The 24,389-nt window shown below is 43.1% G+C and overlaps 1 protein-coding gene across 2 annotated transcripts in view; it reads left to right on the top strand.

Annotated features, from left to right (window-relative positions):
• The window catches only part of LDLRAD3 (low density lipoprotein receptor class A domain containing 3), a 299,492-nt gene that overhangs the window by 132,933 nt on the left and 142,170 nt on the right, over nt 1-24,389 (top strand). For both annotated transcript variants that reach the window (XM_023185526.2, XM_023185527.2), the window contains exon 3: nt 12,752-12,877. In XM_023185526.2, the coding sequence (XP_023041294.1) occupies nt 12,752-12,877 (126 nt within the window). The remainder of the gene's footprint in view (nt 1-12,751; nt 12,878-24,389) is intronic.

Genomic DNA, 24,389 nt, shown 5'->3' with positions numbered 1-24,389 from the left:
CTCTGTCGCCCAGGTTGGAGTGCAGTGGCGCAATCTCAGCTCATTGCAATCCCTGCCTCTTGGGTTCAAGCGATTCTCCTGCCTCAACCTCCCTAGTAGCTGGGACTACAGGCATGTGCCACCACAACCGGCTAATTTTTTGTACTTTTAGTAGAGATAGGATTTCACCGTGTTAGTCGGGATGGTCTCGATCTCCTGACCTCGTGATCCACCCGCCTCAGCGTCCCAAAGTGCTGGGATTACAGGAGTGAGCCACCGCGCCCGTCCCAGAAACCTGGATGCTTCTTAACCCTGAGTCCTTCTGACCTCTTAACCCTAGGCTGTAGACCTCCTCTTCTCAGCTTAAAAGAGAAGAGGTTTGGAAAGAATTGTCTACAAGAGAATCTTCTGGCAAAGCTGTTTCAACTGGATGCCTTCTTTCTGTATTTATATTCCAGTTAGCGTATGGTCTGTTGCTCTTTCACTCCCCAGTGTGTACGTCTGAAACAGCCAATATGTTATTTTAGGAAGAAATAATACATTGCAATATCTGATCAATAAAACTTGGAGTCTACGCCAGTAGTCATGTGGAGCTAAACTGTTGCAACAAGTAAAGGGCTTTTTGCTCAAGCCATAATTTTTGCAAAGGCTAGAATTCCAGGAGTGAGTTTGTTTTCTGGGCTGTTTGTCATCTGCCTTGGGACTACAATAAAGGAGCTCCCTGCTTTGGCCCCCAGATTTCCTGGAGAATCCAGGCAGATTACTGTTTAAAAGTCAGTTATTTTTACAAGGCTTTCTTTGCTTTCTTGTCCCCAACCATGAAGTCATTTTAAAAGGAACCAGTTTGACCTTTCACCAAATGAGCTAGAGGACTGAATATGTTACTAGTAGCAACATCAGAACGACTGCTTTTTGCAGTTTTTAGCTAGCAGTGGCCACATGTGGGTATTCACTTTGGGGAGCTGTGCATGTTGATTCAAATTATGTGAATTTTACACTTTGATTCTTTTCTGACATATACTTTTGCTTAGCCCATGTCATTCTCACATCTTTATAGTGAGCTAAATTGTAACTGGTTCATAGCACATTTTTTTAAATGAGAAATAGGGCTTTTGATTTTTTTGATTAATGAAAAGATACCAGGTACTTTTACGGATGTGAGAAGCATGTTCATACTGACCTCCTTTCATTTCCTCCTTTACCACTTTGTTCTACCTCCAGGCTTTTACACAGGCGGCTTGGAACGTTGTTGATTCCACAATTCCACAAACACTAAAATTTCAGATGTGACCTAGGTGTCTTCTATGTATTCTCATTCTTTGCAGGTGTGACACAGAGTTTGTGAATTAATATTAGTGGAATGAAAAACGGAATGAGTAAGGCCTCACGCTGTAAATATTATATTGCTTTTCCACCTAGACCGTGGCCCACCTCAGCTGAAATCGACCTTCCCCTGAGAAGCCTGTTCTGATTCCAGCCTCCTCCCTAGTTTGAGATTAAGCATCCTAAAGCTCCCCCATCAGGGCACTATTTGCATTACATGCAGGGGCTCCTTTACCTGTCTCTGTCTTCCACTATCACGGAGAGAGCCTGTCGGCTTTGCGTTTGAATTCCCACACGACTAACTCAGCACCAGACAGGTAATAGGATGCTTAGGAATATTTTGATATTGGCCAAACAGAGGCAGATTATTTATTGCCTCTTTAATCCTATTTTCTATTGGGCACAGGTAAATGTAAATCCTTACGAAGTAGACAGAACTGAGTAAGTTTCAAAGCTTTAAAAAGGGCCTTTTTGCTTGAACAACAACCATTTGTATATGAGCCCACAGCTTTTGTGTGTGAAGCAGAGTTTGTATCTTGCACACAAATGGGGAAGAAGAGAGCAGTGTTGAAATGGGGAATGATCATAAAGAGGCCAGTTGTTTCCTTGTGGATATTCATCTCATGGTAACTCCTCTATCTGGGATGTATTAGACTTGGCTTGAAGGAGCCATGGCCAGAGTAGGTCTCACATTGGCTATGTAGCCATGATTCTTGGAGCGGCAGTAACATCAGGAAGAAAGGAATGATGAGGTCATTTGCTCTGTTTCTGTGGGTATAAGAAAGCGGTAGAATTGGTCAGAGTAGGATGTTCACATTTTAGTACCCATTGGGATCCTTAGTGTGCTTAGTAAAAATGCAGATTCCCGTAGGGGAGAGACTCAGGAGCCTGCATGTTCACAAGCATCCTTGGGGATCCTGCTGCAGGTGGACCACTGACTCTTTCTCTGCGACACTGCCCCAGAGAATGGGGAATTCTGGAGAAATACTGGCAAGTAGGACAGTCCTAAGAGTGAGAGTCAGCCCTTGCCCTTTGTCAGGGTCTTTAGTCAAAGGAGACCATGTAGCCCAGGAAAGTCAGCTCAAGGAGCATCTCACAGAAGGAGGACGCTGCATTTTCCCATGATTCCTGCAACCCAGGGAAACCAATTCCAGCAAAGGCTGATGCCCTGTACCCGGTGCAGATTTAGAAATGATAAAAAGAGGAGTCATGGTTTCCTTGACCAGACAGGAATGTCCCCTACTCTGCAGAATAATGAAATACACAGATGCTAAAATGAAGAGAGAGAGATGGATGGAGAATAATAGAGCGCAGCAGCAGTTAAGGAGCGACTTAACAAAAATGCAGAGGAACCATGGGATGCCTTTGTGCTTCTAGGAGCGTCATTGCCAACATGGGAGAATCAGCCCATAGCAGACAATCCTGGGCTAGAGGCTTTTCTCATAGCCATCTGTGGCCAGAAGACAATACCAGTTCCTCAGGGAGGAGGCAGTCAACAGTCAAAAGGATACCAAAATATGAAACATGCATATCCTTTGACCTAGCAGTTGTACTTTCACGAGATAATATACAAGTGGGAAAAATATGCATCTGGCTGTGCATTGTTTATTGAAAACACCCCAAATGTCCATCAGTAATGGGATTTATGGGTACACAGACAAAGTAAAGTTACCCTTAGCCATTAAAAATGATGATGTGTACCAGTAGTTATTGACATGAAAAGATGTCACAATATGTTATGTAGCAAAAACAGGTTTCAGAATAGCATATATTTTAAGGGTGCATTTAAGTAAAATTGCATGCTCAGATTTCTGCCTATTAATTCCATCAGTAATTATTGAATAGCCTATGTGCCTGGCAGTTCTCTGGGCATTGGAGATACACAGTGAACAAGACAGTGGCCCTTTGCTATTGGAAGTTGTGGCACCTGGAGCCAGCAGCATTGCCTGGGAACTGGTTAGGAATGCAGGATCCCAGGCTCCACCCCAGACCCACTGCATTTTAACAGGGTCCTGGGGCGATCCAGTTGCACACACTAGTTTTTGAGACCATGCTGTAAGAGCATGTTTACCAAAATGTCCGCAGTGTACTTCCCCACGTGGTAGCAATTTGTTATGAATTTTACATCTGTCTTTGTATGTTTCTCCATGGTTTGACTTTTTCACAGTGAGCTGTGTCTTGTGTTTATAAAAGCAAGGGTGGCGATACTGTGAAACAGCTCCTCGTTCATTGGGCTCTCTCAGCCACATACTGGTAGGATCCTGGGGCAGGAGTAGGAGATGAGCAGGGGTTGAAGGTGAGTAGCTGTTGCTCATTTGGCCAACCACAAAGATCTAGAAGAGAGATCCTAGAGACCCACAGCTACAGCAGGAGCTGTTGCCATAGCCTGAGAGATGCAGCAGGTCTGATTAGCTGACTTCATGGCTGTTCTGGTGGAACAGAGATGCTTCCACATTGCAGCCTCTGTCCAGCTCTTTTGTGTTGCTGCCTGGGAAGAGCCTGGGGTGGTGTCCAGAGACAGCAAGCCCACGCTGGAGTTTCCATCACCCTCCAGACCTTGAGCAGCCCTGTGCCCTTCCTGGGCAGATTAGGAGCTACAGGCATGATGATGTCTGGGGAAGAGCCTTCTATACAAGGCCTAGAAAGTTCTGCTCCTGTGGGAGAGTGGCTTTTTCTTGGGAGTTTCTCCTGTGCCTGTCCCAGAAGAGGGGTTTGATCAGGTGTGGCCCTAGGGTACCCTGCCTAAAGTGTAGGATAGTTAAAAGAAGCTGGACTCAAGCAGAAGACCAATCTGACCCTAAATAGCTATGTGACTTTGGGCAAGTACAGTTGCCTCTTTGGGCCTCAGTTTTCTCATCTGTGGAATGTGAGAATTAGTTACTGAGTGAACCTAGGTGGACTGCCCGTGTGCTCCCAGTTGTCACGAGTCTTTGTTGTTAGGATATCGCAACCTGGAGACACTGGAATGCCTCCTGGCCCCCTCTAGTTCTGACGTGGACCCTGAGTATTGGTCCCAGGACTGTCTCTGATTTATGACCTGGTTGTCACTGGCCCCTGGTGAAATGGGAAAAATAAAGACAGTCTAGTGAACATGTAGCTATAAAGTTTCTACCCTTTCAGGTTAGAGAGTTCCTTACTCGGAGACTTTGCCTTCCTGCATTTTGGATGCTAAGGCAATATGTTATTTTAGGCAAATGTTTATTTAGGGCAATAGTAAGTAGAGGTCATTGCATGTATTCCTGTAAGTTTTTGCGTAAAATAAAAAGTTGGCAATTGTATTAGTCTTTCTTCCACTTTCATCTAGTTTTTTATTTTTTTATCTTACTGGTCTGTGAATTCCAGGACTGTGGGAAGTAGGCTCTAAAAAGTTGGGGGAAGGCTTAGATCAGGAAATAAACCCAACCCACAGGAGACCCTTGGTCCCCATCTTCCTGCTAATGAAAGCTGCCGCTTTGAGAACTTTGTGGACCAAATCCTTGAAAAGTGGTGAATTCAAGTATTCAACGGAATAGAGTCACCCTGTCTGCCTTTGTCAGGGCTACTTTAAAGACAGGCAGGGTCAGTCTTTTGCCTTCTGCCAGACGCTGGTGAGTTCTATGAGGAAATCTCCCCTTTGTGGAAATGGGGGGTGAGAGAGGGACAGTCGGAGCCTTGCCCAGGACCCCCCTTCCCCACAGCCCTGTGGCAAGTCATGCAGGCAGGCAGCAGCTGACAGCTGTTGTCTGGGACAGGCTTTTCTCTGCCCCTGCCAGGCACTCGGCTGGTTGCCTGTGATCTGCTTTGTGGGCATGTGATGATGCAAATGTAAATCATAACAGGACAGGCTCCCCTGACATAAACCACGACTGAGCATGCTGACCAGGCAGGAAGTCTCGTTAGTAATGAGGTGCAAGGGCAGGGCCAAAGAGCCAGTTAATTGAATGATAGCTAATTTGTTTATGATCATTCATATTTTCACTCTTTTCTCTTTCTCCCATAAAATCTAGTCCTGGAACTGGGCTGGTCCTTGGAGAAATCTAAGGAGGCGACAGAGCAGCTGTGGCAAGGGAAAGATTTGAACCTTGACTCTGTTTATTAGCATTGTCAAGTTACTTCACTTCTGGACCTCAGTTTTCTTATCTGTAAAATGTTTGTGTGCGTGTGTGAGAACTTAAAGATATTTGTGAAACAGAGTGCGATGCTTAGCTCATACTAAGCATTCAGGAAATACTAGCCATGTTGTCCAGCCTCACTCTTTCCTCTTATAGGTTCGTTTGGACATTATGCAAATATTTATGAGGCACATGGTGTAGGCACTGTACGGTGCAGCTCCTTTAAAAATGGTAAATGAAAGTATGCAAATGAGTGTACGTTCTTGGAGGCTGGAAGGCAGGGGCATTAGCCAAACAGCTTAATACAAAACTGATGAGATCAAGTAGTGATGTGTCCTGTGAAGGGAAAGAAAAGGCTGAGGGTTAGAGCGACTAAGGGTGGGAGCATAGGTTCTACTGCAGAGAGTGCAGTGATTCAAGAGACTAAGATGGGGGAGTGAGCCATGCTGAGCCCTGGGAGAAAGACATTCCAGGTAGCGGGAACAGAGAGTGCAAAGGCCCTGAGGTGGGAATGTGCTGGCTGGACTTGAGAAGGAACAAGGAAGCCTGTGTATTCAGATTTCCAAGATGGGAAGATCTTCATGGTCTTGATAAAAAAGCCTGGAATTGGAGAGCAGCATGATGACTCTAGGTTTTATTCTAATGGGAAGGCAGTGATGTTCTTAGTACAGGAGTGATGTGCTGAGGCTTATGAGGAAACACTCTCAGCGTAGATGGCAAAGCCTGTAAGCATTCTTCCCCGATCCCTCAAAATGTGACCAGAATGAGACTGGCTGATCAAGGACCATGTGTCAGAAGCTTGAACCTGTCTGGAAGGACACGATGGCTGGAGAGCTGGCAGAGGGACAAACTTGACCCTGGAAAATGGAACTCCTCTGCTTTTCTGTTACTGTAGCCTTTCCCAGCAGAAGCCAAAATGCCCATCTGTGCAGAAAAAGCATTAACACAGCAGGCTTGACTGCTGCCCATTGAAAAGTGTGCTTGGAACATTGGCCCTTGGCTGGCCTCTGGGAACCTAAATTTCAGTAGGTTTCCCATTACCCAACTGTTAATGGTGGCTCACTGTGCCTAAACTGGCTGTGCAGACTGTGTAGTTGATGCTGTTTTTCTGCTGGAAGTTGGGAAATTTGGTGTACCGAGAATGCCTGTGTGACCAGCCCCTAATAAAAACTGTGAGCACTGAACCTCTAATGAGCCGCCCTGGTGGGTGACATTTCACACATGTTGTCAACAACTTGTTGCTGGAGGAATTAAGCATATCCTGTGTGTCTACCCTGGAAGAATACTTGTGAAAGCTTGAGCCTAGTTTCCTGTGACTTCATTTCATATACCTTTTCCCTTGGCCTTTTTATCCTTTCACTGTAAGAAATCTTAGCTTTGATTATATGCCGAGTTCTGGGAGTTACCCTAGTGAATCATTGAATCTGTGTGGGCTTGGGGACCCCTGACACAGCATCTTATATGAAGGGACTATAATGTTGATGCATCTCATTGCTGATGATGTTGACCATGGTCACTTGGTTGAGGTGGTATCTACCAAGTTTCTCCACTGTCAAGTTACTGTTTTTCTCTTTGTAATTAAATGACATATTGGGGAAGATACTTTGACACTGTGCATATCTTGTTTCTCCTCGAGTGTTTATTTTCTAATTTTAGCATCCATTGCCAGATCTTGCCTATAACAGTTATTACAATAGTGTGTGCTTTGTGGTGGCTTTCTGTTTCCCGCACCTCTTCTACATTTATTAATGAGAAGTCTTCAATAAAGAAGAACTTTCCTTTCTCCCTGTTTACTTACTTATTCAACAATTTTTGGTATCAGTCTCGGGTACTAGATCCTTATTTTGTTGGCCTCGGATATTTATTTTATTCTCTGTGTCATAATCTGATACTGTTGTTGACTTTGTTGCTTGGATTGGTCTAGCTTTGGCTATTGGGAAGTTCAGGGTAACTTCTGTGTCCTTTTGACATGCTCCCATGATATTTGGACACTTATTTACTTTATTTTCACACTTCTGGCAACAGAAGATACTCCAGATTCATCTTGTTTGTGTATTCTTCCTGGAATCAACCACTTCTCCAAGGAGGTTGGTTTTCTTTGTTAGATAATGGTATTTAGAAACCAAGATCTGGCTGCCAGGTGTGCTTATTGCTGTTTAGGTGTACTGCTTCTAGTCTCTCTTAGCAGATGGAGCTGGGAAATGTATGTGTATACACTATCCCATACATACACACAAGTCAATATTTATTTTTGTCTGTCTGTCCATCCATCCATCCGTACTGTCTGTCTAATTTTTGAAGACCTTGAGTTCATACTGCTGGCCTCTAATTCCTTCAGATTTCCATTGGAAATTTTTGTTCAATAACCAAAGCCTCAGGATTCACTTTAGCCTTCTCACTTTCTTTTTTTTTTTTTTTCCAGACGAGTCTCTCTCTGTTGCCCAGGCTGGAGTGCAGTGGCACAATCTCGGCTCACTGCAACCTCCACCTCCCGGGTTCAAGCAATTCTCTGCCCCAGCCTCCTGAGTGGCTGGGATTACAGGTGCCCTCTACCACACCTGGCTATTTTTTTGTATTTTTAGTAGAGATGGGTTTTCAGCATCTTGGCCAGGCTGGTCTTGAACTCCTAACCTCGTGATCCACTCACCTTGGCCTCCCAAAGTGCTGGGATTACAGGCGTGACCCACCGCGCCTGGCCTAGCCTTCCAACTTTATTTGCAACTTCTCTCTCTGACAGAAATCTTACAGTATATTTACATATTTGTTCAACACTAGTGCACCCAGAAGATAGTTTCAGAATTGATGACCCATACTCTTGGGAGAAACAAATATAACTAGTGTATAGTATTGTAGTGTTTTTTTTTTCTTTAGCTTTATGGGATCTAGTCAACATACTGTTTTCCTGAGTTACTTAGGCTGGTTGTTTTCTTCCCCATCCCCTTTGGTGTGGTGGTGTTATTTACTAGTAATACGGTTATGTTTACTTGTTATTGTTAATATTTCATTTTGAGTTTTTCCCACATGTGATTGATTTTAAGTGTTTATTTTTGGGGTGTGTAAAATACTACCATGGTTCTAAGATATACAGTGCTCTGAGTATATTTATACAAGTATATGTTGAGTCAGGTAGATATACTCGGAGAAATGTGCAACCTTCTCATCCTGTTATCTTGTCTGGTATCAGTTCCCCATGGTTTTTCACTCCTTTCCCACTCACCCCTATAGATAACCAATCTCGTTAGTTTCTGGTTTGTCCTCCTGTATTTCTTTTGCACAGATAAGTCAATACATGTATATTTTCTTATACCCCTTCTTTTCTCATATGGAGGGCAGTGAAGTACTGTTACGGGATCTCTGGGGTATCACTTTGCCAGCTGGAAATTTCTGTGGCCAGTGGCACCTTTGCCCAAGTTTTGCTCTAGCCTTCTGGGCTCCTCTGCCCACTTGACCTGGCAGGCTGTGCTTGGCTCCCACTACAGGCCTACATCCCATACCTGACAAGGGCAAGCCAGTTGCACAGCAGTGAGGGTTGTGTGAGTGAGTGTGGAGTTCAGCCACTGCACAGCTAGGTATGCCGGCTGTGGTGGGGCAGGCAGCTCCAGACACCGGCATGGGTGCTAGCTCCCTGCAAGGCTGCGGTTGGACCAGGCATACCATAAGCAGCTTCCATGGCTGACACTGGGGAATGCAGTGTGATGCCTGGAAGCTTGGAGACTCCAGGAACCACAGAGCCCTAAAAAGGGTATCACAACCCTGGCTTGGGGGTACTCCTAGGTCTGGGCTCCCCGAAGGGCCACAACTCTTCTCTTCCTTCTTCTCTCCTCTTGTCTCCCGCAACATGGTGGGCAAACAGCATGTTTCATCCCTGTTTGTGGTATTGCTCTTTTAGCCCTGCCATTCAGTGAGTCCCTAGTTCTTGTCCTGCATCCAGGAAGAATGAGGTATGCAGACAAGTGGAGGGTGAGCAAGACAAAGAGGAACTCTATTGAGCAATAGAACAGCTCAGAGGAGACTCACAGTGGGCAGCTGCTCTCTGTAGCCAGGGTGTCTTGATGAGTGTTTAGCTCTCAGCAGAGAGGGTAGCTCCTCTCTGCAGCTTGTCCCGTTGTCTCCTCAAGTCTGACTGAGTCCAGGGCTTCTATGGACCTCAGAGGGGAGGAAGCGCATGCATGCTGGCTAATCCATGGGTGGGCCTGGAAAAGTTCCCACTCCAGTCTGTGGGACCCACAGCCTGGTCCTCAGGCCTCAGGCCTTCCCTGGCTTGAAGATTGGGCTTCACTAGGGGCCTGCCCCCTCTGCCTAGGAGCATGTCTGCCTCCTGCTGTCTTTCATGGTGCCCAGGTTTGTGCCAAGGGGCACCTGCAGGGCAGTGCCAAGCTGTCTTCAGCACCCCCTTGGTCTCCCTCCCATGTTTGTCTTCACCCAAAGTCCAGAGGTAGCTGAGTTGGCAGGGCGCTGGTGTGTCAGCGCTGCCCTGAGCGTGCACACGTCCAGCTGGGTTGCAACACTGCCCAGGCTCAGCCTCAGCTTTGCTCCATGATCTCAGTGGGTGCTGACAGCAGGGAGAGGCCAGGGAGCTGGAGCAGACACCTCTGAGACTGTGGGAGTAAAGGGAGGCCCTTCCTGGGCCCCCGAGAATACAGAGATGTCTGCGTCTGCAGCTGCAGTTTGAGTGACTGCAGCCATGCCCAGAGGGGTGGGACTCCTGCCTGCTTCACGCTCCTGCTGACACCGTAGAGTGTGGTACTGCCCTGGGCCCAGCTCTGCCTCAGTGCCCCTCTCTGCTTGCCTCTCCATGATCAGTTTCTAAATTCTGTGAACTTAGTGATGATGATGATGATGACGATGATGATAAATAGCATAAGCATTACCATTAATTGAGCATCTACTGTATACCATGCTGTATAATGTTTTGTATAGACTATCTCAATCCTTACTAGAGCCCGAGGAAGTAGATGTTACCTCCAATTTACTGATAAGTGTTGTGGATGCAACTGGTTGGGGCTGATGTCATGGGTGGTAAAAGAATACCAAGACAGTCATAGGTAAAAAAGGGCAGATTTGTCGGCGAAAGTACAAAAATATGTTGCGGCTGGGCGCGGTGGCTCAAGCCTGTAATCCTAGCACTTTGGGAGGCCAAGACGGGTGGATCACGAGGTCAGGAGATCGAGACCATCCTGGCTAACACCGTGAAACCCCGTCTCTACTAAAAAATACAAAAAACTAGCCGGGCGAGGTGGCGGCGCCTGTAGTCCCAGCTACTCGGGAGGCTGAGGCAGGAGAATGGCGTGAACCCGGGAGGCAGAGCTTGCAGTGAGCTGACATCCGGCCACTGCACTCCAGCCTGGGCGATAGAGCGAGACTCCGTCTCAAAAAAAAAAAAAAAAAAAATGTTGCGTGGGTGCAACAGGCAGCACGGCAGCGAATGGGCCGTCTGCAAAGCGGCAGGGGCTGGAGGAAAGTTTTATAGGGTCATGCAGGAGGGGCCTACTTATGGAACGAGGTATTTAATGAAAGGATGTTGGGCCAGTGGGTTTGTGATTAGCCATTTCTTGGAACAATTGTTCTCCCCGACTTGGGCCCGCTTACTTCTTGTTGCTTACTTATCAGGATGCCACAATAAGGAAACTGAAGTCCAGCAAAATTTAGAAACTTGCCCATCATAAAAAATAGAGTTGGAACTTGAACCCAGGACTGTCCTGAGTTTATGCTTGGAGAAGAGTACACCAAGTACCATGACAGAAGTTCCAAGGTGAAACAAAGCCACGTGGGTTTTTAAAACCTGGAACATTTCAGGCCTTAAAACCCTGATGGTTGTGAGTTGGCTGTTGCCAAAGTCAGCATGTTACAGACAGCAAGAATGTGGAGGTAATTTATTGCCTGTTTGTTTCAAAGAAATGGCCCTTCCTTCTTGGAGGACCATGGGTCCTGCCTCTAAGACAGGAGACAAGAGGGATGCTACATAAGGCCTGCTACCTGGGATGTAGCAATAGATCTCATCTCACATCCCCTAATCGCAAGCCAGAGCACCAGAACCATTAATGGGAGAGTACATTACCCCACAGGGCTGTTTGGTTTAGCAGGACACTCAATCAAGCCCAAGTTACAGCAGTTTCTGCTAAAACTGTTTGTACAGCATGAGTGGAAGAAGAATTTATTTGGAGCAGGAGTCTGGCTTCTGTTGTGAAAAGTGACAGCCTCTGGCAGAGAGAGAGGCAATGCTGTCGAGTTGGTTGAGATCAGGGCTTCTGGAATCTGTGTGGCGGCCCTCACCCGGTGCTTGATTTTCCAACTGTGTGACCTTGAGCAAGTCACTTGATTTCTCAAAGCGCATTTATGAAGTGGTGATAAGAACCATACTCATTTGTTTGGGGCTCCCAAGACCACCCCAGGTTCAGCGATTTGCCAGGAGAATTCACAGAACTCAGTGTATGATCATACTCATGGCTATGATTAATTACAGCAAAGGGATACAAAGCAAAATCAACACGGGTAAAAGACAAATGGAATAAAGTCCGGAAGAAATCAGGTTCAGGCTTCCAAGAGTCCTCTCCCAGTTGAGTCCAAAGGATGCGCTAATTCCCCTAGCAATGAGTTGTAATGGAACAACACATGTGGAATGTTACCGACCAGGGACACTCACTAGAGACTCAGTATCCAGAATTTTTATTAGGGACTGATCACATAGGCATCCTTTGCTCAGCACGTACCAAAATTATAGCCTCCCAGAAGGAAGGAAAGCAGGGGTGTTCAGTGTAAGTTGTACTGTTTGCCTAAACAGTTTAGGCACAGTGAGCCACTCTTGTTAGGGTGGTGCAAAGTCTCTCAAAATCCAAGTTCCCAGACTCCAGCCAAGGAAGAGCCAACCTTGCAAGGAGGTCTTTGTAAGCATAGCAGTTTCAGTTCTGTTTTGTTACCTCTTTTCTGCCCATCATCCCGTTGGGTGGTTGCTGGGTGGATTAAATGAGATGATCCATACAGAGCTCTCAGCACACTGCCTAGCACAGTGAATACTTACTAAATGTTGATGCTTCAGCACCTTCATCTACTCATCATCTATTTACTTCCCTGTTCTTCGTTCGTGGCTTCGTTCAGTACATTTTGATTGGCACCTGCTGTGGTGCAGGGCTATGTTAGCCTCTTGGGTACTTTTGAAGCATTCCTCTCTAGATGATGCTGCATGTGGGTGTTCAATCTGGCTGGGTGTTTGAGGTGGGTGGTGGTAATGAGAAGAAAGCTTCAGGGACTTTAAGATAAATCTTAAGTGGACTCATTTTCACATTCAGTGTTAGTAGGATGAGTATGCAGTCATCTGAGAACATCTCCTGATGTCTTGCTGTTTCTTTTTCTTCCTGCAGCCAAGGCTAAGTCGAAATGCGGCCCGACCTTCTTCCCCTGCGCCAGCGGCATCCACTGCATCATTGGTCGCTTCCGGTGCAATGGGTTTGAGGACTGTCCCGATGGCAGCGATGAAGAGAACTGCAGTAAGTGCTGTGCACTTGGACGCTGTGATCCCTTGTTCTTTCCCGCCAGCCAAACTTGTCCACATCGGTCACCCTCATCATGTGCTTCTTATACGTAGAGGCTCAGGCATTCTCTTCTGTTACCCAGATTCTGTTCTTTCCCCCTTCTTGTGTAAATCTGTAAATGTTCAGCCACCATTTATCAGGGGCTCTACCAAGTGCACTGAGCCTGAGACTTGCTCTGTTTTCAGTTCTGACAAGAGCTCTGCAAGTGCAGATGTATTATCCTTAGTTAACAGATAAGAAATTTCAAGTTAGAGAAGTGCATTAACTCATCCAGGGTCACATAGCTCATAAGAAGCAGAGCCATTTCTAGGTTCATTCAAACCCTCATCTGACTGATACAACACTTCATGTTTGTGTGCTTGCTTACTTTTTTTCTTTCTTTGAATTCTTTTTTTAAAAAAGTTGGCCGGGGCCAGGCGCGGTGACTCACGCCTGTAATCCCAGCACTTTGGGAGGCCGAGGCAGGTGGATCACGAGGTCAAGAGATCAAGACCATCCTGGGCAACATAGTGAAACCCCATCTCTACTAAAAACACAAAAAATGAGCCGGACGTGGTGGCGGGCGCCTATAGTCCCAACTACTCGAGAGGCTGAGGCAGGAGAATCACTTGAACCCAGGAGGCAGAGGTTGCAGTGAGCTGAGATTGTGCCACTGCACTCCAGCCTGGTGACAGAGCAAGACTCCATCTCAAAAATCAAAAAAAACAAGAAAAAAAAAAAGTTGGCCGGGTGTGGTGGCTTGCACCTGTAATCCCAGCACTTTGGGAGGCTGAGATGGGAGGATTGCTTGAGTCCAGGAGTTCAAGACCAGCCTAGGCAACAAGGTAAAACCCCATCTCTACAAAAAATACAAAAGTTAGGTGAGCCTGGTGGCACATGCCTCAACTACTCAGGAGGATGAGGTGGAATGATGCTTGAGCCTGGGAGGTCAAGGCTGCAGTGAACTGAGATGGCACGACTGCACTCTAGCCTGGGCAACAGAGTGAGACCCTGTCTTAAAAAAAAAGTGTTTATATGTTAGTTGTATGCATACTATAAAAATTTATTCTTGAGCAAACAGTTCAAGTATCATAGATGAAATTAATGTCCTCCTTGACTGTGACCACCCTGATTTGTTTTACCTGCTGTATAATATTCCCCTGGTATCAGTGTGTACACACACATATTCACTCCCTCTCACCTTGCAGCCTAGCAGTCTTGCTGTTGGGTTTAACTACTCCTTACCTTGGATACATGCAGATCCTTCCTTTTAGCATCCTGCTGTCCACAATGACTTTGCATACAGCAGCCTCAGTGACCTTCAAGCCTCTCTTCTTCACCTTTAGTACTGGCCCAGCTCTCCCATCAAGTTGCTTCATACCTGCCACTGGTCACTCTGGTCACTGTTTCTTCTTCTTTCCCCATTCTTCAAAATGTTTAGACTACTTGAGCCTTCATAATTATCATCGGCTCTGAACAAACTTACATGTTTATTTTCTGTGCGTGTGTGTGTGTGTGTGTGTATGTGTATATATATATGTGACATATATATATGACTTTATGTTTTAGAGTGGTTTGAGGTTCACAGCAAAACTGAGAAGAAGGTACAGAGATTTTCCAAATCCTCTGCCCCAACATATGCACAGCTTCTCCCATTGTCAACATCCCTGGCCAGGGTGATACAGTCATTACAATCAAACCTGTGTTAACACATCAAGTTCATAATCTACATTAGGGTTCGCTCTAGTGTTGACCATTCTATGGATCTTGATAAGTATATCATGACATGTAGCCATCATGTAGTATCATACAGAATAGTTTCACTGCCCTGAACATTTTCTGTGCTCATCCTACTCAGCCCTTTTTGTATCCCCACCACATATTTTAATAAATAATTCTCTTCTGATTATTGTAAAGAACTTGCAAAATATAAACAAGTATACAGAAGAAAGCAAAACTGCCCATATCCCATAAGTTAGAATGAGACACTGTTAATATTGATGCCATTGTGTGCCAGTTCTTCCCTCCCCTCTCTCTTTCTCTCTTTCCCACTCTTTATCTTCTGTCTCCCTTTCTCTCCTCCTCCTTCTCTTCCCATCTGTCCCACTTTCCTCCCCACCTTTCTCTCACTCCTTCTCCCCTTCCCCCCCCCCACACACACCCCTTCTCTAAGCACATTGTACTTATTTGTAACGTCCTGTATATTGTGACCATTTTCACATTATCAATTTTTTCCAAACATAAGTTTTAACGACTTCAGTGATTCTTTTGATAGATTATGTTCTTCCTCCTGCCTCACTGGCTCGATTGTAAGTCTCTGATGAGGAGGATGACTGTCTGCTATGTCATGTATGCCTTTCTAGGGAGCAATCATGGGTGTCCTTTCCCGGTGGGGGCACAGGAAGTTTCTAACTCTCCCCTGCATTTTGTCCTGTTGCCTTATTTCATCATCTGGGCTCCAAGTGTCAAGAATCTGGCACAGCCAGCAGATGATTGTGTGGTTACTAGAGTGATGGACATGCACCCCAGCAGGGAGGATACATATCACTAAGAGGAGAAGCGCAACTGGAAGAAATTACTCGACCCAGACTCTGGGCTTGGATTTGTGCTGTACCCTGATGAAGCATGAGTCGGATATGCCACATCATCTCTTGCATAGCGGTTTACTGGTCTGCACCCTGTGGGTGCTGAGAGCCTGCTTCCCAGGATTGTTGGAGAATTCGATGAAATAACTGAAAAGACTCAGTATAGTGGCTGGCACAGAGTATTTGATTTTTTAAAATAGTGATTTAAAACAGAACTGTGAGAAAAGACCATAGTTACTAGGATTTTGCCTTTGATTTTGGACTTACAAAAATATACTTCTTTTGTATTTTAGTTAATCCTTTAGTAAGTGAGTATCACCTTGATCTCTGCTTCCTGTTGTCCATGGGGATCTTATAATCTAAGGGAGAAATGACACACACAGACACACACACACACACACACACACACACACACACACACAACCAGAATAATCTAATGGCAATAAAATGCAAGTATGAGACATTATAGTATAAGCAATCTAAATGATTATGTCATCCTATATATTCCCTGCCATAATTAAAGACCTTATATGATTTAAATGTTTGGACATTGGTCTTCAATTTTCTCTTTTTTAAATTTATTTTTTATTGTACTTTAAGTTCTAGGGTACATGTGCACAACGTGCAGGTTTGTTACATACGTATACATGTGCCATGTTGGTGTGCTGCACCCATTAACTCGTCATTTACATTAGGTATATCTCCTAATGCTATCCCTCCCCCCTGCCCCCACCCCACAACAGGACCCGGTGTGTGATGTTCTCCTTCCTGTGTCCAAGTGATCTCATTGTTCAGTTCTCACCTATGAGTGAGAACATACAGTGTTTGGTTTTCTGTTCTTGTGATAGTTTGCTGAGAATGATGGTTTCCAGCTGCATCCATGTCCCTACAAAGGACACGAACTCATCCTTTTTTATGGCTGCATAGAATTCCATGGTGTATATGTGCCACATTTTCTTCATACAGTCTGTCACTGATGGACATTTGGGTTGGTTCCAAGTCTTTGCTATTGTGAATAGTGCTGCAATAAACATATGTGTACGTGTGTCTTTATAACAGCATGATTTATAATCCTTTGGGTATATACCCAGTAATGGGATGGCTGGGTCAAATGGTATTTCTAGTTCTGGATCCTTGAGGAATTGCCACACTGTCTTCTACAGTGGTTAAACTAGTTTACAGTCCACCAACAGTGTAAAAGCATTCCTATTTCTCCACATCCTCTCCAGCACCTGTTGTTTCCTGACTTTTTAATAATCACCATTTTAACTGGTGTGAGATGGTATCTCACTGTGGTTTTGATTTGCATTTCTCTGATGGCTAGTGATGGTGAGCATTTTTTCATGTGTCTGTTGGCTGTATGAATGTCTTCTTTTGAGAATTGTCTGTTCATATCCTTTGTCCACTTTTTGATGGGGTTGTTTTTTTCTTGTAAATTTGTTTGAGTTATTTGTAGGTTCTGGATATTAGCCCTTTGTCAGATGAGTAGACTGCAAAAATTTTCTCCCATTCTGTAGGTTGCCTGTTCACTCTGATGGTAGTTTCTTTTGCTGTGCAGAAGCTCTTTAGTTTAATTAGATCCCATTTGTCAATTTTGGCTTTTGTCGCCATTGCTTTTGGTGTTTTAGACATGAAGTCCTTGCCCATGCCTGTGTCCTGAATGGTATTGCCTAGGTTTTCTTCTAGGGTTTTTATGGTTTTAGGTCTAACACTTAAGTCTCTAATCCATCTTGAATTAATTTTTGTATAAGGTGTAAGAAAGGGATCCATTTTCAGCTTTCTACATATGACTAGCCAGTTTTCCCAGCACCGTGTATTAAATAGGGAATCCTTTCCCCATTTCTTGTTTTTGTAAGGTTTGTCAAAGATCGGATGGTTGTAGATGTGTGGTATTATTTCTGAGGGCTCTGTTCTGTTCCATTGGTCTATATCTCTGTTTTGGTACCAGTACCATGCTGTTTTGGTTACTGTAGCCTTGTAGTATAGTTTGAAGTCAGGTAGCATGATGCCTCCAGTTTTGTTCTTTTGGCTTAGGATTGTCTTGGCAATGTGGGCTCTTTTTTGGTTCCATATGAACTTTGAAGTAGTTTTTTCCAATTCTATGAAGAAAGTCATTGGTAGCTTACTGGGGATGGCATTGAATCTATAAATTACCTTGGACAGTATGGCCATTTTCACGATATTCTTCCTATCCATGAGCATGGAATGTTCTTCCATTTGTTTGTGTCCTCTTTTATTTCGTTGAGCAGTGGTTTGTAGTTCTCCTTGAAGAGGTCCTTCCCATCCCTTGTAAGTTGGATTCCTAGGTAGTTTATTCTCTTTGAAGCAATTGTGAATGGGAGTTCACTCATGATTTGGCTCTCTGTCTGTTATTGGTGTATAAGAATGCTTGTGATTTTTGCACATTGATTTTGTATCCTGAGACTTTGCTGAAGTTGCTTATCAGCTTAAGGAGATTTTGGGCTGAGGTGATGGGGTTTTCTAAATATACAATCATGTCATCTGCAAAGAGGGACAATTTGACTTCCACTTTTCTTAATTGAATACCCTTTATTTCTTTCTCCTGCCTGATTGCCCTGGCCAGAACTTCCAACACTATGTTGAATAGGAGTGGTGAGAGAGAGCATCCCTGTCTTGTGCCAGTTTTCAAAGGGAATGCTTCCAGTTTTTGCCCATTCAGTATGATATTGGCTGTGTGTTGTCATAAATAGCTCTTATTATTTTGAGATACGTTCCATCAATACCAAATTTATTGAGAGTTTTTAGCATGAAGGGCCATTGAATTTTGTCAAAGGCCTTTTCTGCATGTATTGAGATAATCATGTGGTTTTTGTCTTTGATTCTGTTTATATTCTGGATTACGTTTATTGATTTGTGTATGTTGAACCAGCCTTGCATCCCAGGGATGAAGCCCACTTAATCATGGTGGATGAGCTTTTTGATGTGCTGCTGGATTTGGTTTGCCAGTATTTTACTGAAAATTTTTGCATCGATGTTCATCAGGGATACTGGTCTAAAATTCTCTTTTTTTGTTGTGTGTCTCCCAGGTTTTGGTATCAGGATGATGTTGACCTCATAAAATGAGTTAGGGAGGATTCCCTCTTTTTCTATTGATTGGAGTAATTTCAGATGGAATGGTACCAGCTCCTCCTTGTTCCTCTGGTAGAATTTGGCTGTGAATCCGTCTGGTCCTGGACTTTTTTTGGTTGGCAGGCTATTAATTATTGCCTCAATATTTCAGAGCCTGTTATTGGTCTATTCAGGGATTCCACTTCTTCCTGGTTTAGTCTTGCGAGGGTGTATGTGTCCAGGAATTTATCCATTTCTTCTCGGTTTTCTAGTTTATTTGTGTAGAGGTGTTTATAGTATTCTCTGATGGTAGTTTGTATTTCTGTGGGATCGGTGGTGATATCCCCTTTATCATTTTTTATTGCATCTATTTGATTCTTCTTCTTTATTAGTCTTGCTAGCAGTCTATCAATTTTGTTGATCTTTTCAAAAGACCAGCTCCTGGATTCATTGATTTTTTTGAAGGGTTTTTTGTGTCTCTATTTCCTTCAGTTCTGCTCTGATCTTAGTTATGTCTTGCCTTCTGCTAGCTTTTGAATGTGTTTGCTCTTGCTTCTCTAGTTCTTTTAATTGTGATGTTAGGGTATCCATTTTAGAACTTTCCCGCTTTCTCCTGTGGGCATTTAGTGCTATAAATTTCCCTCTACACACTGCTTTAAATGTGTCCCAGAGATTCTGGTATTTTGTATCTTTGTTCTCACTGGTTTCATAGAACATCTTTTATGTACCCAGTAGTCATTCAGGAGCAGGTTGTTCAGTTTCCATGTAGTTGAGCAGTTTTGATTGAGTTTCTTAATCCTGAGTTCTAGTTTGATTGCACTGTCTCAGAGACAGTTTGTTATAGTTTCTGTTCTTTTACATGTGCCAAGGAGTGCTTTACTTCCAACTACGTGGTCAGTTTTGGAATAAGTGCAGTGTGATGCTGAGAAGAATGTATATTCTGTTGATTTGGGGTGGAGTTCTGTAGATGTCTATTTCGTCTGCTTGGTGCAGAGCTGACTTCCATTCCTGGATATCCTTTTTAACTTTCTGTCTCGTTGATCTGTCTAATGTTGACAGTGGGGTGTTAAAGTCTCCCATTATTATTGCGTGGGAGTCTGAGTCTCTTTGTAAGTCTCTAAGGACTTGCTTTATGAATCTGGGTGCTCCTGTATTGGGTGCTTATATATTTAGGATAGCTGGCTCTTCTTGTTGAATTGATCCCTTTACCATTATGTAATGTCTCTTTGTCTCTTTTGATGTTTGTTGGTTTAAAGTCTGTTTTATCAGAGACTAGGATTGCAACCCCTGCCTTTTTTTTGTTTTCTGTTTGTTGGTAGATCTTACTCCATTCCTTTACTTTGAGCCTATATGTGTCTCTGCACATGAGATGGGTCTCCTGAATACAGCACATTCTCTTTTTTTGTTTTTTTTTTTTTGAGACAAGGTCTTGCTCTGTCACCCAGGCTGGAGTGCAAGTGGTGTCATCACAGCTCACTCCAGCCTCAACCTCCTTGGCTCAAGTAATCCTCCTACCTCAGCCTTGTGAGTAGCTAGGATCACAGGTGCATGCCACCATGCCCACCTAATTAAAAAAAAATTTTTTTTTTGTAGAGATGGCATTTCACTCTGTTGCCCAGGCTGGTCTCGGTCTCCTGGGCTCAAACAATCCTCCTACCTTGGGTTCCCAAAGTGCTGGGATTATAGGCATGAGCCACCATGCCTGGTCTCGTCTTTAATTTTCTAAATGAGTAAATTGTACGCATTCCAAACTACGCCAATGAGGATTAAGTCAGCATCTTCCTCTGACATAGCTACCATTTAAAAATAGTGGTTCTGAAGCTAGGCGAGGTGGCACACATCTCACACACGAGAGTGTGAAATGGGAGGATTGCTTAAGCCCAGGAGTTCAAGGTCAGCCTGGGTAACATAGCAAGACCCCATCTCGATAAAAATAAATAAGTAAATACAATTTTTTTTAATTAGAAAAAATAGTGATTCTAGCTCACTGTTTTGGAAAGTGGTAAATAAAAGTATGAGTCAAACTTTATCCCCTTGCTCCTATGTGAATTATATTTCAGAGTAATCAAATATCTGACTTTAAAAGGTTATTTTTTATTGAAGAATACCAGTGAATAGAAGAATAAACAAATTAGAGTATCTTCATTTTGTAACTCCTAATGAAGAATGGATTTAGGTAATGATCATCAATGACTGCTTAAAACCATTAGGTAAAAAATTGATGGGGCCTTCATAACGGAGAGATCAGGCTGAAAACTCCTGAACCTACCAGTCAGTCTTTTCACAGACAGCTCTGAATTAGTGTGGATTCACTTCAAGTAGAATGTATTAAAGAAACCTTGCCACTCTCTAGGTCACTTTAGAGTATAGTTGTCTTATATAGTACATCTGTGTACATTAGCCACCCCACAAGGCAGTGTTTTAATTTTTGCTTTAAGTATTCAAAAGTATTTTGAAGAGTTCCAAACGTATTGTATTTACCCAGATATTCACCATTTGATCACTCTTCCTTCATTCCTGATATTGCCAAGTCTTCTTCTAGTATCATTTTCCTCCTCTGTGAAGAACTTCCTTTAGCAATTCTTCTAAAGCTGGCAACAAATTATATTAGCTTGCCTTCGTCAGAGAATGTCTTTATTTCACCTTCATTCCTAAAGGGTATTTTTACTGCATATAGAATTCTGAGCTGACAGTTCTTTTCTGTAAGCACTTTAACTATGCCACTTCCATCTGGCTTTTACGATTTCTGAAGAGAAATTTATAGTCATTCAAGTTGTTTCCCCGTAGATTATACATCATTTTTCTTTAGCTGCTTTGAAGTTTTTTTTTTTTTTGTCTTTAGTTTTCAGCAGTTAGATCATAGCGTGTCTGGGTATAGATTTCTTTGAGTTTATCCTGTTAGGGTTCTCTGAGCTATATGAGTCTGTAGATTTTTGTCTTTTGCTATACATGTTCAGCTATTATTTCTTCAAATATTTTTAAAGTACTGTACGTTTCCTCCTTTCTTTATGGGAGTCTAATGACAACAATGTTAAATCTGTTTTTATTGTCCCACAAGTCCCTGAGGCTCTGTGAGTTTTTATTTTTTTTATATTTTTGGGGGTGGGCGAGGGTTTCACTCCATCACCCAGGCTAGAGTGCAGTGATGCGATCATGGCTCACTGCAGCCTCAACTTCCTGAGCTCCAGTGAACCTCCCTCCTCGGCCTCCTGAGGAGCTGGGACTGCAGGCATGCAGCACCATGCCTGGCTTTTTTTTTTTTTTTTTTTGTAATTTTTGTAGAGGTGGGTTTTGATATGTTGCCCAGGTTGGTTTTAAACTCCTGAGCTCAAGTGATGCGCCCGCCTCAGCCTCCCGAAGTGCTAGGATTACAGGCGTGAGCCACCACACCAGAACTCTGTTCATTTTTTATCACTCCTTTTTCTTTTCATTGTTCATATTGGACAGTTTCTATTAATCTGTCATCAAGTTCACTTACACTTTCATCTGTCATCTCCAGTCTGCTTTCAAGCTTATATAGTGTTTTGTTTTGTTTTGTTTAGTTGTTTAAATTTCAGTTACCGTGTCTTTCTATGTTGAAATTTCTTTTTGGTTTTCTTTATATCTTCTCTTTGTTTGCTGAGACTTTCTATTTTTCCATTTGTTTTGAGAGTGTGTGTGATTGCTTATTAGAGTATTTATGTAATAGCTGCTATAAAATCTTCATCGTATAACTTCAACATCTGTGTCATCTTGGCATTTCTCTGTTGATTGTCTTAACCCAAATGAATTGAGATTTTCTTGGTTCTTAATATGACAAATAATTTTGGATTATATTCTGGATATTTTGATTATTATGGATGACACTGTGGGTCTTACTTGAAGCCTAGAGACAGTGCTTATAAATGTGTTTTAGTAGGTAAATGACCTAGGCAGGGGTTAGGCCACAGGTTTCTGCCAGCCCTTTGTGGGCTATGGTTACAGCCGTTTTCACGCTGTTTTTGCAATGCTATTTGGATGTGTCCTGCCTGTGCCCTTACCAGTAGTTTGTGAGTTCAGTCTTTGATGTGCTGATTAGGACCAGGTCCATGTGCATGCAGCTTGGGGGGGATCATCCCAGGAGTTCATAAACAGTTTTATGGGTTAGCTTTTCTGAGCTCCTCTCTCTTCTTAGTGTCTCTGATTCTTTCCAGTTTCCTGGGGCTCCAAAAGGGAGAAAATACGGTAAACTCACCACCATTTTGGTGATAGTTTAAATTTTGGTCTTATTCTCCATTTGGCCTGCTGCAAATTACCCTTTGCAGCTACTGCATGCATTCTCTTCAGGTTTTTAAGTGATATTCAGTGGGAAAGCCGGAGTGAGGTATGATGACTGCATCTGACCTGGAGCAGGAACTTCCATAAGCCAGTTTCAGCAGCACAAAAAGACAGTCTTCTGATGCAGTGCCAAGGAATACACATCACCATTATGAGATCGTGCTGCCAAAAATATCCCACCTGAATCTGATCGAGCCTCTAAATCTAACCATTAGTTTACTGGAAATTCAGGGACAGGGGAATATGTTAATGACCCCACGAAGGGGCATACTTTTAGATACAGAATGTGGGAAATTCTTCAAGACCCAGTTTCATTCATAAATAAACTAAGAAAAAACAGAGGAAAAGGAAACTTATAGATTGAAAGAGAGTAAAAGACAAATTAACCAAATGTGATGTGTGGACCATATCTGAATGCTGATCATACAAATCAACTGTTAAAAAAATTGAGATAGAGAAATTTAAATCGTGGTTTGATACTTGATATTAAGGCATTATTATTTATTTTTAAAGTGTAAGAATGGTATTTTGTATATTTTTTAAAGTCCTTATCTTTTAGAAATATATACTGAAGTATATAAAGAGATTATGTGCTATGTGGGATGCACTTCAAGCCAATTCCATCAGGGATTGAAACAAAATGGTCAGTGAGTTCATAATTGTTAAACTCATGGAATTCAATAAGCCAGTCTCTATTTTTGTATATGTTTGAAATTTTCCATAATGAAATGGTGAGAAGAAATAAATAAAAGTTAAAGAAGTGGTTCTGTTTAGTGATGTCTTGACTTTAACAAAAATAACTAGAGAGTTGTATTTTTAAAGAACTTTGGTTGGCAGACATGTGTTTTCCAGGTGTAGCATTCATTTTGCACTCAGGAGTGAGGATAAGCAGAAACCCAGTATATATAATTCTTTTTTTTTTTTCCGAAAAGGGTCTTGTTCTCATTACCTAGGCTGGAGTGCAGTACGAACACAGCTCACTGCAGCCTTGACTTCCGAGGCTCAGGTGATTCTTCCACCTCAGCCCCCAAGGGTATCTGGGACTTCAGGCGCACACTACCATACCAGGCTAAATGTTTTTTGTATTTTTACTAGTGTCAGAGTTTTACCTTGTTACCCAGGCTGGTGTCGAATTCCTAGCCTCAAGAAATCAGGCAAGAGAAAGAAATCAAGGGTATTCAGTTAGGAAAAGAAGAAGTCAAATTGTCCCTGTTTGCAGATGACATGATTGTGTATTTAGAAAACCCCATCGTCTCAGCCCAAAATCTTCTTAAGCTGATAAGCAACTTCAGCAAAGTCTCAGGATACAAAATTAATGTGCAAAAATCACAAGCCTTCTTATACACCAGTAACAGACAAGCAGAGAGCCAAATCAGGAATGAACTTCCATTCACAATTGCTTCAAAGAGAATAAAATACCTAGGAATCCAACTTACAAGGGATGTAAAGGACCTCTTCAAGGAGAACTACAAACCACTGCTCAGTGAAATCAAAGAGGACACAAACAAATGGAAGAACATACCATGCTCATGGATAGG

The sequence above is a fragment of the Piliocolobus tephrosceles genome, chromosome 13 (assembly GCF_002776525.5).
Source record: "Piliocolobus tephrosceles isolate RC106 chromosome 13, ASM277652v3, whole genome shotgun sequence".
Taxonomy (NCBI): Eukaryota; Metazoa; Chordata; class Mammalia; order Primates; family Cercopithecidae; genus Piliocolobus; species Piliocolobus tephrosceles.
Note: the sequence above shows the minus strand (reverse complement) of the source record. Positions and strands in the feature narration are given on the sequence as shown.